Source organism: Pholis gunnellus (assembly GCF_910591455.1).
Source record: "Pholis gunnellus genome assembly, chromosome: 11".
NCBI lineage: Eukaryota > Metazoa > Chordata > Actinopteri > Perciformes > Pholidae > Pholis > Pholis gunnellus.
This window is the reverse complement of record NC_136538.1, coordinates 1,851,334-1,867,275: the sequence shown is the minus strand read 5'-3', so window position 1 is coordinate 1,867,275 and position 15,942 is coordinate 1,851,334. Positions and strand designations below refer to the sequence as shown.

The window sequence follows — 15,942 nt, the reverse complement described above, 5'->3', positions numbered from 1 at the left end:
AGATTCCAAAGGAGCGTTGCCTCCTTTAGAATGTAATGTATGTACCTATGCTGTATAAGCAAGACAAAACGAGAACACAGCCATGTTAGTGGCTCTGAAGGTCTTGAATTTACCAAATGTCATGGAAATCCAGTCAATAGTTAGATGTGTTTCTAAACCATAAAATGCCAACCTCATGGTGCTACAGCAAAAGTCTTAGCTTGCCCAGATCATTTTCTAATGTAATTATTTTCAGATTTTATTTTTGTGTTTCATTTGCCTTGACAATGGGAATGGTTTCATCAATATGGCATTGGGACCATACTTTATTTTAAATATTTTCTTAACCACTGCAACACCACAATTGAAATCCCACCATTTCCATTGTGTTGCGTGGGCAGAAACCTCAACATCTGGGAAAACAAGGCAGCAATTTCTGTATGAAAAGATGCTACATGTTTTTTTTCCTCACTCACTACACACCCATGACTCCTTCTTTTCTCCTGTAATCTTGACAGGATGGGTTTATCACCAGCTGTCGGATATTTAATGCAATCATTGTCTTTACTGTAATATTTAATAACAAATGGAGGCCGCAGAACTTGGACAGATGCTTGTATTTCTTAAACATTATCAAACAGTGACCTCAAAAAATGTAAACATTCATCAGTTCTACGTTGTAGAAACTGTATCCCTAAAAAGACTGGAAGTCTACGTTGATGTTACACTTTCATGGAAGGAAAAACAAAACACAATCACTACAACAGAAATGTGGTTAAAACAACCTCTTTACAACACTTGTGTTGGTGGAATAAATACCAGGACTGGGTCTGGTCGTACCTTTGGGACATACAGACGTCCTGGAGCTGTGCATAGATCAATCTGTGACCATTCCTGTAAGGCCTTGACCACAGGGCACAACAAAACCAGCTGTGTTTAAAATGTCAGACATTCATGCCTACTGTCCACAAACCAGTGAAATTCATTGAAAAATATTGCACTTTAAAGCAACCAGCCTTCACTCACATCAAGGGCGGGAGAAATTCACTAAGTCATCATTCTGTCATTTGCATCTCAGATTCTCTCCTCCTCTCGGAGTCTGCCGCTCAGTTTGTCCAGAACGATGTTGAGCTCCATGTTCTTGTTCAACTTCAGGTAGAAGTCCTTCCTTATTGGATGAATAGTCAGCCAATCAGCAGCCACTTCTGCCAGAAGACGGATGTGTTTCTCCATTTCACCTGTTTGTTGGAGAGGAGGAAGACCCAATCACATTGCAGTTCTTTTCCAAAACGCTATTAGAAGACAGCAACTAGTTTTCTACTAAAAAATAATGTTGAAAGCTACAGTTAATTAAATGTTGTTTGCCTCAGCCTTTTCTACTCGTCATCTAGCAGTTAAAAATAAGAATACAAAAAAATGTAGGTTGGTTCTCAGCTACTCCCATCCAGCTCTGCTGATATTTCTTATTGTTTGAACCAACCTGTACTGAGAGCAGATCTGTAGCTGGCCACCGTCCGGTTACAGGCCACATCCATAATTAAAGACGGTTTCTTCTCTGCAACAAAAACATTCCGGAGAATCCTGGCCAGCTCGGGAAGCCGTGACATCATCAGCAGACGGTCCTCTTGTGTGGGGTTTCGTGTCATGGCTGCCTGGAGCTTCTGGGCCTCTTTTGCACGAATCTGAAACGCCAACAAAACAACACATGGATTAATCTCAACATGGTTTTCTGGGTGGGCAAAGGCCAATTCAAGCAGGCTAATAAAACACATCAAGACAAGTTCAAACTGCCCACCCCAGCACTAATATACCCCACCCTCCTCCCGGTCCACCTACTCTGTCCAGCAGTGACTGGGACACTCCTTTCAGGGGAGTTGGGACCTGAGCTGCAGGGGCAGTTGATGGAGCCGACACTTGGGGGACTGTTGGGTTCTGTGGAGATGCTGGCTCTTTTCTCTCTGCAGCTTTATCTTCTGTCTTCTGAGCCAGAGAAACCAGAGCCTTCTCCATCTAAATGCAGGACAAAAGAATAATTCCATTTGATTTAGACAGACCGATGAGGAATTCATATATTGAACATTCCAGTCGGCATTATAAAAAACAAGCCTGACATTTAAACATTACCCATTTTAATGCCAGAACATTGACCACTTTAAAATGAACACAGTACCTTGGGTGTGATGAGTGAGCGAGCCTTGTCAAGCACCTCCTGAGCTGTGGCCAGTTTGTCATTGTCAGGAGGCTGAGGCAGCGAGCTAGTTAAGACGGCTGGCACAGTGTCCACATTAAAGCGAGGATGCCAGCGGGTGAGTTTGTCTTCTGGAACAGACACTGGAGGAACTAACAAGGACAGGAAGATCTGCAGACAGAGACAGGGTTCATAAACATGTAGAACAATACATTTCCATGACTTTGGTGAAAGACTTATGAACATACACTCTGTCACAATGTACCACAGTATATGTGAACTAAAATGAAAGACAAACCATGAGTATTGAGGAATATGACCAGAAAAACATGGACTGCATCTTCACAGGACTTGTAAGCTGGGCTTGACATTTACTTTTTTGCTCAACAGCCACTGTAGATAGTGGTTTTCCAAAGTTACAGGCAATTTAGCCAGTCACAATTTTGTTGTCGGGAAACCATTAACCGGTGTATAAAAATTTGCCAGAGGAACTAACTTAAGAATAACAATATTTAAATATGTAAACTAATAACAATAACATTGGTGGGATTTTTGTTTGGCGAGGTTTGTTTGCAAATGCCACGGTGCTGGGAAACAGGAACGGTGAGCTATGGGGAGATGTGTGCCTGGCTCAGCAGGCAAGGCGGCCCGGCAGCAGCAGCCCACTGTTCTGGCTCCCCAGCATTGGAGAACAGGGCCCCTCTGCTCCTCCAGCAGAGATCGATGTCAGGTTAGCTGGATCATCATCACCATGTCTTATGAGTTACTTGTCTAAGTGAAGACCTGGTATTGCCCAAATGTAGCCGCATCTCAGGTCTGATAATGATGTTACCCAACACAGAAAACCATATGTACTCAATTATACAGGTATGTCTGAAGCAGATATCCATTACTTTTCCAAAACTGTCTGCAAGGTTGTGTTGGAAAAAATAATAAATCCAGAGAGGTAATATGCAAACTCGTTAGCAGAAATTAGACACCAAAATGTATTCTCCATGCGTCAATGGAGACAACCATCTCAGAGCACACAGCGTTTACTTTCAAACTTGGGATTCTGCCATGATCGAAACTCCTCCCTATTTGCTGCCTATGCCTAGTTGTGACTCTCACTATATGAAACAATAATGCAGCAGCTGCTGACCTTGTGATGCTGTTTGACAATTGAGACCAGATTCAGGTGGAAGATGTGTCTTCTCTCCAGGAGGCGAGAGGCTGACAGGACAGGCCGATCCTCATTCTGGTCTGAGGACAAAAACACTACGGTTAATAAATGAACACATAAAAAGGGTAGAGGACATATCATCATGACCATCTATAAAAAGGCAGTTGTCATTACACCCAGTTTATATATATATCCCATTTAACGATATATACTTCTAATATTTTGAGAAGAAGTGGTGATTTAATAAACTAACCAGAGAGAAGGACCGGATCCACGGTGAGCTGGCAGCGGCCCTTCTTAATGCTGCTGTTGAAGGTCGGGACATTCTTCTCCTGTCGAAATGTGTAAGCCTCAGGAAACACCGTCTTTATTTGACCAACGTGGCCCTCCTCAAACCGCCTGCAAGGAGGACAAAGAAAAGAGTCAAACATTAGCTTCTGCAGTCTGACAGCCAGTCCTGTTGGTGTGTCCCTCAGCTCCATCTGTCAAGGTTGTGAAGTGTCCTTGAGTAAGGTCCTGAACCGTATGTCTGTCTCCCCCCCCCCCCCCCCCCCGGGCGCTTTGCAGCAGCCAACTGCTCCTACATGCTTAGGGAGAGTGCAATGCAACGGTCAAATTTCATGTACAAAACCTAAAAAGATTTACGGTTTTTAAATCCCAAAACTTCTGGAAAATCCGTGTGTAGAAGCACGTTTTTTGTGGTGGTATGAGCTTTGAGGAAAACAGTGCAAAGTGTCAGTGCTTTGAGGTTATTGGGCTGTTGCCTTAGAAGGAAAGGGTAACGTATGGCCCGTGTTTACCCTATATTTATGCGCAGCAGCTAAAATTTCCCACTGCTGTTGTGTTTCACCCCGTGCAGTGGTTCGAATGCCTTGCACGAAAGATAGACATGGCAGTTAATTTCTAACTTACATGGGGCCCCATGGTTTCACTAGTACTGTGCGAATATGGTTTTAGTTACATCCCTAACCTGAAACTTGAAAGAATCACTCATCCTCATTTATATCCAGAAAGTACAACCAGGCCATCCCTCCGTGATTCCACTTACTTGCGCATCATGTCCTGAACTCCCCGTTTGATCTTGGCGAAGGTGGCGGTCTCACAGCGGTTGTGTAGCATGGCGACCACCGTGTCCATACTCCTGAACATCTCTGCCAGCACCTTGTACTGGAAAGGCAGGGACAGGCCCGGAGGGCCCTCCTGGGCTAGAGTGTGGTACCGCTGGTATGCTGGCTGCTCAGTACTATGAACAAGAAAAACACGTTTGCTTCTGATTTGGGCTTTGGTTAGTGGTAATGTAGTGTCCCACCTGCACAGTACATATTGTTTTTTGGCTATAAGTGTGTTTTTACATGCTCACCTGTCCTGGGTTTGTGTCTCACTGAGCTTGCTCTTGGCCTCTCTCTCCTCCTTCCTCTGCTGAGCTTTAGCTGCCAGGTCTTTGACTTGTGCTACAGTGAACTTGAGGGCCTTAGCATCAGAGGCGGTTTTGGAAACAAGTGGGGTTGTTTTATGAGGAGCTGAACCGACTGGAGACGAGGAAGTGGAGGATGTGGATGCTGAAGCGCTGGATATTTCATCTGCATGCTTCTTGATCCTCTGAAGGCGAGACTTGAGGGTTGCAATGCCCTCTTTACGCAGAGCCTGGCAGAAAGGGGAATTTCCATGCTGATTAATTTGGGACTTTAAGGATACATTGCATAGTTGTCAACGCATCCCATGTACAAACTGCAGAGCCTTTTAACACATTCTTGTTGTTTTTTTCCATAGAATTTGCTAACAATATGAAAAATAAAGTATAACACCATAATCATCGTTTGATATGAACAGCAATATCAGTCTATCACACAGTTTTGCTGCAGTTAGCCAACACCATGAGCCTGATAAATACAACTGTAATTGAGTTGAGTTCACCAAGCAATGCTTAATAATTCAGTTTTACCACAAATGTTTGAGGCATTCTGGTGGCAATAACAATCTGCTTAGCTCTGTCGTGACTTTGTCACTCCCAAGCAAGGCAGCCGACAGCCCCGCAGTGGCGTGACTGCACACTAGTGAGGTATAATCTGCAGAAAGTCCAAACGCAATGTGATACCTTGCTTTCCTGTCCTTTAGTGATCTTGCTGTTGACTTGACCCCTCTGTGGAGAGCTGATGGTTTCAAAGTGATGATGGTTCTCAGCATTCTGTCCAGAAACAGGGGCTGCCGGAGCTGAGTGCTGCTGGGTCACCTCACTGGACAAGGACTTGGCTGCAGCCTGCACACACACACAACAGCGTGTTCAGTATCACTCTATAGCAACAATTCAGTGTTTTTCGCAAGCTCGCAACAAAAAGTAGGCAAACAGCGGTTTATGGTTGCCGCCTTATTTTTAAACAAAGGATGAAAACGAGCCTGTACAGATATACATTGAGCTAGTGTGGATGAGGCACAACCCTGAGCGTAACTTTACAGATGTACTCAAATATGGAGCAGCCATTAGCTGGATTCCACCAGAAAATAATAAAGATTACGTAACCTGTGGTGTGTTTTGAGGTAGGACCAGTTTCTTCCTGGCCTTCGTCCTCATTGCTTTCTCCGGAACATTAACTTTAGCGTCTGTAACCACCTCCTCTTGCCGTCTCTTTTTGGCCGTGCTATGGTCGGCGGTGGCTGAAAACACGGCGGCTCCGAGGTCAAACTGTGTCTCGGCCGAGGTCCGCTTTGGTGTCCGAGGACTGGTGGGACCGTTCGCGGTGGTACCGATAGAACAAACTCCGTCGTTTAGCTCCACTGCCTCGTCAATAACTCTGACAAATTCTTCATGGACGGAGGACGAGCAAAGGAAACCACCTTTGTTTTTGGCGGATCTTGACCTCGTACTGGCAACGTTAGTACTGGTCTCAGATGAGCCACGGCCGACAACAGCGCTCCTGCGCTGGTTGGTTGCTTTGACCGGACCGGCGACACATTTCTTTCTCTGGGAAAAGAAATCAGTAACTCGAGCCTGAGACATCTTCCTGCTGATTGAGGTGGACACAGGAACCGCAATGTGAAAATTAATCTACAACTCTCTGAAGTCGGTAACGGTATAAATACTGTCCATCGACAATAGATTTCCGGAAACATTCACGCTACACAGGAAGAAGAAAGGAAATTCGCGCGAAATTACCGAAGCCACGCCTCTCTGGTCCACGTCGTAGGATAATAAAAGAGGGATAGGCCATGATGATGAACTAAGCAGTTATTAAAAGCACTTTGTTGAATCACAAAAAATACTAGTAAACAGCTTTGCTGTTGATTTGATTATTTTTGTATTACTTCTTTGATTATCTTTTTCTAAAACCAGTGTTTGTGTGGCGACACTGACTCATCCTTTTCGTAATATCCGTGTAAAACATAGCCCAAATAAATACGCGTATTACAAAATCAGACACATTTAATCGTTTATTAAACTGTCATATAGAATGCTGTTTAACACAATTGAAAGACAGTTTGTAAAGCAATAAGAAATCTTCGTATTCTATCAACTTCTAAAATGTTAATGGTTTGCAAATAAATGTTAATGGATGACATGTTCGCAAATAACAGACACAGAGCAGCACCCTTCCTGCTGCTTACATCTGCTCTGTGTCCTTGAATCTCATTTAGACTTGTTAATACATGCAACATGAACAGCTTTCATCTTTTATTTACATCCCAACCTGGCAACATATCATTTTGTCTTTTCATGTCTCAAACTGTCTTATCTCTGTGAGAGTCTGCAGGTCCAGTTAACGGCACACAGAACAAACTAGATTACATTATGGAGGTATCGCACAGCATGAATTATGTCCTAACTCTAGTGTGAAACTGAATGTCTCTAAAGTTTAAGGACATGATAAATCATTTTTGACGATCACTCACATATCATGATCAATGGCAAGATTAATTTAACACAGCATTATCACATTTCAATGAGCACATTTACATTTCAGTACTGTGTGTTAATCATCTCTTAATCTGCACACACCTCTTAACATCAACTCATTGTCCTTTTAATCACATACTTTGTGCTACTTCGTGCACGGACCAACAGGCACCTTGAATACAACGTATCAGAGCACGGGAAAGTAACTGGATGAAGTCAGCATTTTAACCACATATAGAGCCTACCCCATACCAATACGTTCTCAACACACAATGATCATTAATATGAAAGACTTAATGGGCATTTAAAATATAAATAAGTTATCACTGCTTGATGAAGAAGCCTGATGGATTTGAATAGGGCAGTGGTTCCTAACCTGACGGGGTCCCAACAAAAATCTGTGAGGTCACCAAAAAGAATAAAAAGTAAAAGATGGTTACATGTTACGTATATTTTTTCAGGCTTTTCTGTAATTTACACTCACTCTGCACATGCTGAGTTAGATTGTCTTCTTGGTTACAAAAAGGAAGCAATACAACTCCCAGAGAAAGGTAACAATGTTACTTTTCTATCAGATGTATTTTTTGGGATTCTGTCCTGAGAGCCATTAATACAAAACATACTATAAGAATTGTTGTGTAAGCTGAAATAGAAATGACTAATTTGTCAAACTAGCAGTCAGGCTAGTTCAGAGGAGGTGAAAACATGGCTTGTGATTCTGGGATGGCTGTAATGCCTTGTTACAAGTACTTTCTTTTATATTCTAAAAACCTAAAAGCCTGCTTAAACTAGAATAAAAGCTAAGTTAATTATAATCAGTTGCATGCTATTAGGGTCGGGTCAGTGAGGCCTGATTACATATTTACAGTATAAACAAATCTTTTTGTTGGCTGGCTAACTTCCGGTTTAGGCCTATGCTAACTTGAATGGGGATAAAATAATTTAATCATGCGGCTCATTTAGACTTTACAAATCTTATCCTGCCGAAATGATGAAATTGTGATTGTGAAGCGAGATATTTTTCGGGGGTTGTGATGCTGAAAATTATTTAGGGAAGTTGGGGAGTTGGGAACTTTTGACGACCCACCGTCCCACCAACCCAGCGGCCCACAGGACCACTGGGCTGCATTTAACGTGACACGTCTGCTCTCACGCCACACCTCCATTTTCTCACACGACAACCTCAGCTTCTGCTCTCATAGACAAGTCCAGGCTGATTCCCACTTTATGATGTTTTACTCAACATGTAATTCTCAGATCACAGATTTGCCAGGATCAGAATGACCGGTCTTCAGTGGGTTATAAGTATGGAGTATGGAATATGGTGTATATGGAGTGAGAAGTTTTCAGTGAATCACATTTTTTTTTGCTGAGCTGTGTAACTGTTGTTAAGATTCAAGTATTGATTTTCTCTTTTCTCCCTGTTAAAGTTTTTTTGGGGGGGAGTTCCTTCCTGTTCCGATGTGAGGGTCCTGGGACTGAGGATGTCGCATTTGTACAGATTGTAAATAAATTGAATTGAATTGAATTATATAGCCTCTGTACTCCTCGAGTAACCTGATGACATTTTAGGGGCCACAGCTCATCATGGATGACAAGACCACAAAGTATATTAAAATAGTAAAAGTGTAAAGAGGAAATGTATACAATTGTTTAAGAGTCTTGGTCAAATAGTGTCACTGTATTTTTTGATTGAGACTACCCAAGGGAGGTCATTTGCTGATGAATGTTAGTGTTGTAGGGCTAAAGTGCATAATGGAGATACAAAGTGTATAGAAGAACATTTATATTGGACGTGACTAATCTGTCCAGTAAGCTAAATATACAGAAGGTTTAAAGTAACTCCAAAAGCAACTGTGTAGAATAATTAATCAAAAAACAGGTTTGATGTACACCTTAGCACAGAGTGTTCTGTGATTATTTTACAACAGTCTGACTCGGGCTGCACAAAATGTAACCAGCAAATCTGCCGTGCATCATTGTGGCTTTACATTGCGCAACACCACTCCAGCTAGAGTCTACAGGTAGAACAGACACCTGCTGCCTTCACTCAGCTGTAAATATAGTCACCAGTATTACTTACTGTCATGACAGACAGAGCTTTGTTATGCCTAGTTGGCATTAATGCCATAACAGAACAATATATTAATATTATTATTGTTATTGTTCTGTCACAACAATGAACTAAATTACACATATTGCCAAACAAATTCATGTTTGCATATTCAAGTTTCTGTTCATGCAGCCAACAGCACTGTCAGGAATCTATTTAATCAAAAAGCACCATAAACCACCAAAAGTATTCAGCAACTTAGCATACAGACAGAAGGAACTTTACACTCATTTAGGCTATGATGTCTGGAGGCTGGCAAATATGCTGATCAAGCATACTTATTCATCAGTGACCGGGATTATTGACCTATTTTATAATCTATAAATTCTTTAAAATGGGGACTTTGACTGATGAACTTTTGAAACATTCCTGTGGGTTGAGGAGTGATGACCCCGACCCCTGCTGTGGGTAATGTCACAGACTTCATCGATACCGGATCTCACTCTAAACTAAATTAAAAAGTTGGCAGTACTATCTATCAATGTGGACCACCGAACCCCCCACGCCCGTGGCCCCCCATGTCCATGTTCTTCACTATTTTTCCACACACAACCTTGTACAGTGTTTATTTGGACGCTGGGAGGCGCCACTGATACACACAATGTCATTTATGTTGGTGTCGGATAAGTCATATATCCGACACCAAACCTTTAAGGAAGACCTATTTCTAGCACAAGCGACTTGTATTGACTGACGCTGTCATGTCAAAAATGCTAATCTATAAACAAGCAAAACATTTTGAAACCCATGCCAACCCAACTCCCAACTACCAATAGCACATCTCATTATTTGTCGACACTCTTCTTTTGCTGAGCAGACACTTAATGGCAACACTTTGTAATCAAACAGACGTTGCAAAGCAGAGCAGCAGAGTCACAAGCTGTGCAGTGTTGGCTGAACAAGAAGTGAGAGGAATATAGTGCAGCAGGGAGGTGACCAACAGAAGCGGCAGCAGCAGCTCTGTGGAGAATAGCTCCTCTATGAACGCCCTTCAGACGGACTTGCCTGTGAATCACATTTTCCACCTACAACACTGTTACTTCAGACTGGGCCTCTCCGAAGGAACACATGCAACAAAACCTTTCTTCCTCACCGATAACTTCACTGAAAGGAGTCGATCTGGAGCTGCGCACTCAGCGGACAGCTTTAAACACACAAGAAGACAAATACAATCGACTGATTGGAAAGTTTGTTTGAAGACTTTCTGCTAAAGTTGTTCTTGTTTTTTTGATGGAAGATAATGAGCGAGTATCGGAATAATGGTAATGGAGCCGTATATGTTAGCGAGTTTCTGCCCTGATCTATGGAAGGCTAGTTATTGATAGTCTATATCGTTGTTGATTATCGGGGACCGAGTATTGATCTGTAGGCAACTGACATGGATCTACAGGTGATCGTCTGGGTGCTCTACTGCTTTTTGATGCCCACCGTGCTGTTAACAGGTAACTAACTTGTATTTTGCTTAAATAATTGGAACTGTAACAATGAACATGTGTCAAACTATCAAATTCCATTTACATTGATGTGAGGCTGAAACGCGTAATGTAGTCCAACACTACTGGGTTGTAACTGCTGAAGCAGCGGGAGAGAATTGTAAAAACCTCGCTACAACTTTTACTTTTTACAGCATTTCTTTGGTGTCTGATTACTGGAGGCTACCAGTCGTCGCGACAACGTGACGGATAAGGATCATGATGATGAGGTAGTTAGAGACCTATTAAGTTGAATAAAACCCCAATCTGTTAGGAAGAGGTGTAACTGTGGACTGGACTCCTATGGTGTAACATTGTTGTTGTAAAATGGGATAGTGCACTGTTAGAGAAAAGATGAATTTAATTCTGATTCTAAGTGGGGTTGGAATTTTAGCCGAATCATGTCTATTTAACAGGTCATGAGTTGTTTTCTATCAAGTTGCGTGTTATAAGCACCAACAATTATCAGAAGTGAATTGTATAATGAAATATCATACAAAAATTGTTTTCAAAAAACGTACACTTGTTGGTCTATTTCTCTGCTGCTCTGGTGCTCGGCCCTCGGGTATCTTACTGCGGTAACACCAACTGGAGCTGCCAATCAAAGTCACAGCAGGGGCAGGTCTTCTTCTGTTATTGTTTATTTGCCGATCAACAATTTGAACCTGCTCCTTTACTTTTGATTGATGAAAACTGCCATTTGTCAGATTTAAATGTAATACGTATAGACATGGATTGCTGGATAAATGGATAGGGTTAATATATTCCTCCATGCTTTTGTTTCATCCCCTTTGAGAACTTTTTCTTTGAACTTTTGAATGTGCAAGGGCCAAGGGCATGTCAGTAATGCCAATCATTTACTCTGTGTTGAGGTGTCTTTCAGAAATTATTATGACTATAGGTCTCTAGGAAATAACTTTTGAGGATGCAGGATTACTTTGTGGCAGTACCATAGTTGGCCTCCTAGAGTGACTCTGCCCTTTGCCAGTTTACCACAACTATGTTGTGCATGCAGCCATGTGGCAAAAAAGAAGCTTTTAAATGGGCATTTTCAGCATTTAGATGTTTTGTAACTCTTTTACGACATGGCATGTGTTGATTCTCACCTGACAGCTCGAGCCAGCTTAAATGACACAGAATTCCAGTTAGACATGGTAGCTTGTAGCAGTAATAACACTAATCCGAGCTTCACCAATGAGATATGAATGCTATTTCATATAACTGAAAATCCTGATTATAAAAATTACCTAATTTGGATATTGAATTATTTTGATCCAAAAGTATTGCACCTGTAGACAACCTTGTTTGTAAGCTTTCTGGTTATCGATAATGTTTATTCTTGAGGAAGATGTTGTGTCTTTTCTGAGGGCTGGTTGTATTAGATAACCTGGAAAAAAATGTTTCAAAACGAAAGGGAGGACAAAAATGTATTTACTTCTGATGGAATGCCCCAATAGGTAAAAGCAAACCCACTTAGTGATACCGGAAAGCCTTTGTTAAGACCAAAGTTAGCTAATCCTACTCTCTGATACAGGGCTAAAATCTCATAAATCAATCACAGTCAGATTTACACCACCACAAACACACACACACGCACGCACACACGCACGCACGCACGCACGCACACACACACACACACACACACAAATGGCAAATATTTAGTTTCCAAAACACAGGCAGTTTAACCATCATTTTAAGCTCTTTTGGCTTCGGGTTTATCTCTTATCTCTACACCAGTTTATAAAAAATGTGTTTTTGTTTTAAGACGTTCCATATTTTGTATGTGTGTTTGGGTGAGAGAGAGACCGAGAGAGAAAGAAAAAGCAAAGAGGGAGCGTGTGTGTGTCTTCTGACAGGATGTCACTAGCTAGAATTTGCAGTATTTCTGTTCACATTTGACAACTGAGTCAAAGGAAGTGAAAGATGCCAATGAAGTTACTCACACACACACACACACACACACACACACACACACACACACACACACACACACACACACACACACACACACACACACACACACACACACACACACTCACACACACACACACACACAGTCTGCAGCTGGTAAAGTAATGCAATAAAGTAAATAAGCAAAAAAGTTTAATAAAGTAGTCCCATAATGCACTGCAGTGTGACTTGTGTTGCCTTTAGTTTTAGTTTTGGCAGTAAAGTGGGACCAGCCCTATAAACACAAAAGTCTGTCCCTGACTGAGTGATGAAGTCACAACATTGGCCGGTCGAGTGTTTCACTACTGGCAGTTGCCCTTTCAAAATAAATAGGACCATCAGCACTGGGGACCCCCAGGGATGTGTGCTCACCCAACTGCTCTTCTCCCTCTAAACCAATGATTGTACGTCAGGAGACCTGTCTGTTAAACTCCTAAAATTTGCAGACGGCACAACAGTCATCAGGGAAGGTGATGAGTCTGCATCTGCATACAGACGAGAGGTTGTGGTTTAGAACAACCTGGAGCTGAACACATTCAAAACTGTGGTGGACTTCAGGAGAAGCCCCTCAACACTGCCCAATCACCATTGTCTCCACTGTGGAAGCTTTCAGGTTTCTGGAATCCACCAGCTCCCAATACCTCAAGTTGACTTCCAACATAGACACCATCAGGAAAAGGGCCCAGTAGAGGCTGCGCAGGAAGTGCAGCCTAAGCTGTTAGCAATATATGCTGAGGTTAGCTGAACAAGCCAATTGGCGTGTGGATTAGTCTCCATAATTATATCTGTCCATAGTAGTCAAATGTTTATTTTTAGCTGTGTCTATTTCTTGGCATGTACATTTAGAGCAACAAAGTACAAGAGTCAAACTCCTTGTGTGTGTGTGCACACTTACTTGACCCTCAAAAGCTTGATCTTCTTGTGTTGCTTCACAAAGAAATAAAAGAGCTACGGTATAGCTTTGAATTTTCCCACAATCACAACACATCCGTTGGAAAAGTAAGTAACTTGTTAAGAATATCAATTAAGAAAACAAAATAATGAAATAAACTATCTTGGACCTGAAAACTCGAAGCATATGAGATGGGTACACCAGTACATCATCAACCAAAGGATCCAGACCTAGCAATCATCAAAAGTTCAAATATTTTTAGCAGAAATAATGTAATCAAAATCAATGGTATTGGATTAAAAGGAACTAAACCTTGATCTAAATGACCATGGTTCCCATTGATGCACTGACATGTACTGGATTGGTACTGGGCTGATGTAGACAACATCATTGAATCAGACAAGGTATCAGCCAAAGATGACCTGTCCACATTAAATCCTGTATTTTAGTCACTGCATTCAACACAACTGCTCACTTATAGTTAAGAAATGATGAGTAATTAGAGTCTCCATTGAGGTCATTGTAATCAGTTCCACACAGTGAGGTGTATAGATTTTTAAATTGAAAGAGCCAAAAAGAGCACTGGTATTAGCACATAGCCTGGGTTTGTGTATCAGACGAGATACAACTGGGATCTGCATACCTTATATCAAATATCCAATTAGAAACAAAACTACCCGTTTTGAGAGTGTTGTGTGTGTGTTGTGTATGACTGTTGCTATGTCAGTGAGTCAGAACCATTCCACATCAGAGCCATTTAACAAGACTTCATGGCTCAGTGAGAAATACTCAAAGTGTGTGTGAGCTGTGGGGTGTGTGGGAGTGAGCCAGAGAGAGGAGTGCAGATGGTTTAGAAGTTCTTGCTCAGCTCAGACAGAGTGGTAGAGTTTAGGCTTTCATCTCAACAGCACCAGAACAATGAGCTGTAGCTCATTCAGTTCTTCCCAAAGGTGTTAAACTCCACAACGTTTTCTTGACTTGAGCTTAGTCAAGTTTTCCTAAGAGCTGGCTTCTTTTTCCTCCTCCGTTTTAATGGTGAAGACATGCTGTTGCTTGTTTGAGCCAACGTGCTGCGAGCGTGGCACATTTTGAGAGTTCAGAGCCAGGACAGCACATGCTCCGAGGCTCTGACTGGTCTGTAGTGAAGCATTAACTCATGGAATAGCTGACCACAAAAGTGACTTTACGGGAAATGTAGATGTCATGTATGACATGTGTAGACCAGGACAAGCATTGTTGAATTACACTTTACAGGGGACAAGTGAACAAGTATCAGGGGTTAGCAAGTTTCTCTCATTTAGTATAGTTTAACACCAAATCTGGACATTTGTATTGAACATAAATACAGAATAGATGGAGAATGTCAACTACTGTGCTCCACTTCCAAAATTGGTTGCTTAACACGTTTGAGACACTAGCTGCCCTGGCCAGTCTGACAACTGACTATTTCCAAAGATTATAAAATGAGTGGATTGTTCTTGAGCATTCCACTATATTACATGATCCTTATCAGCTGATTGAATTTTCTCAGTTGCCATGAGGACTGTGTGATATTCTTGAAAGCTCCAGAACAAGTAGTGGGTGGGTGAGTTATTTTGTTTCTTCAGGGGCTTATTTAGCCAATTCAGTTTTTTGTAGCCACAGGGTAGCCCCGGCCTAAAACATACCCTGCTTTATGGTCTATTTTACTGTAAACAGGACCATCATTTACTAAATGAACATCATGCTTTATTGAAGAAAACTTGCGATTGAGACTATAAACTCCTTTTTACCATGTTTACTGAGGTAATAATTCAAGTGAGAAGTAGGGTCATTTTCTTATCGACTTCTATACAACCTGCCTTCTTTTTGCAACCAGAGGAGTCTCCTCCTGATGGCCAGTAGAAAGAATGCAAGTTTAAGACGGAGCGGGTCATGGCATTAAGAGGAAACACTGTAGCCTCTGTAGTTTAGCTTAAGCAGATACAATGAAGATATACTATAAGGTCTTGTTGCAGAGTATCTGCTCTTTATGGTCTTCACATTTTCTGCTCTTGCACATATATTATTGTACCTTGTACATGGGCCACTGATTTATCTACATGAGAATGTTACTAATTTGACATCAGTTTGAATTTTTTCTACAAAGCTGGTTTCGAATTGATCAGGAACAGTAGTAAGAGCAACAAGTCCATAAACCAAACTTGCCAAAGTTCCGTTTTATTGACAGTCAGCTAGATCATGACCTAGACGTTTTCCTGTGAACCAGGTTGTTAACCTGAATTAGTTAAGCTACTACATTTTAAGAACAGGGCCCT

General features: G+C 41.7%; 2 protein-coding genes across 3 annotated transcripts in view; one reads left to right on the top strand and one right to left on the bottom strand.

Annotated features, from left to right (window-relative positions):
- Positions 1-504: 504 nt before the first annotated feature.
- Positions 505-6,401, bottom strand: cdt1 (chromatin licensing and DNA replication factor 1). The gene is made up of 10 exons (XM_079168535.1): positions 5,848-6,401; positions 5,425-5,586; positions 4,690-4,973; positions 4,378-4,572; positions 3,583-3,728; positions 3,309-3,409; positions 2,150-2,338; positions 1,816-1,989; positions 1,460-1,661; positions 505-1,217 (listed from the first exon to the last, which is right to left on the bottom strand). Exons 1-10 carry the CDS (start codon positions 6,322-6,324, stop codon positions 1,054-1,056), a joined length of 2,094 nt encoding a protein of 697 aa, XP_079024661.1. The 5' UTR covers positions 6,325-6,401; the 3' UTR covers positions 505-1,053.
- Positions 6,402-10,405: 4,004 nt separating this feature from the next.
- piezo1 (piezo type mechanosensitive ion channel component 1 (Er blood group)) overlaps positions 10,406-15,942 on the top strand; it is a 94,283-nt gene continuing 88,746 nt past the window's right edge. For both annotated transcript variants that reach the window (XM_079168875.1, XM_079168874.1), the window contains exon 1: positions 10,406-10,773. In XM_079168875.1, the coding sequence (XP_079025001.1) occupies positions 10,710-10,773 (64 nt within the window). In that variant the 5' untranslated portion in view covers positions 10,406-10,709. The remainder of the gene's footprint in view (positions 10,774-15,942) is intronic.

Bases quoted from the DNA above. Each gene is read 5' to 3' on its own strand.
- cdt1 (XM_079168535.1), bottom strand. From the start codon at position 6,324: ATGTCTCAGGCTCGAGTTACTGATTTCTTTTCCCAGAGAAAGAAATGT. The intron at 3,410-3,582 runs GTTAGTTTATTA...TTTTGTCCTCAG, and splicing joins GGATCCGGTCCTTCTCTCTG to ACCAGAATGAGGATCGGCCT. The intron at 1,662-1,815 runs GTAGGTGGACCG...TTGGCGTTTCAG, and splicing joins CCCAGTCACTGCTGGACAGA to ATTCGTGCAAAAGAGGCCCA.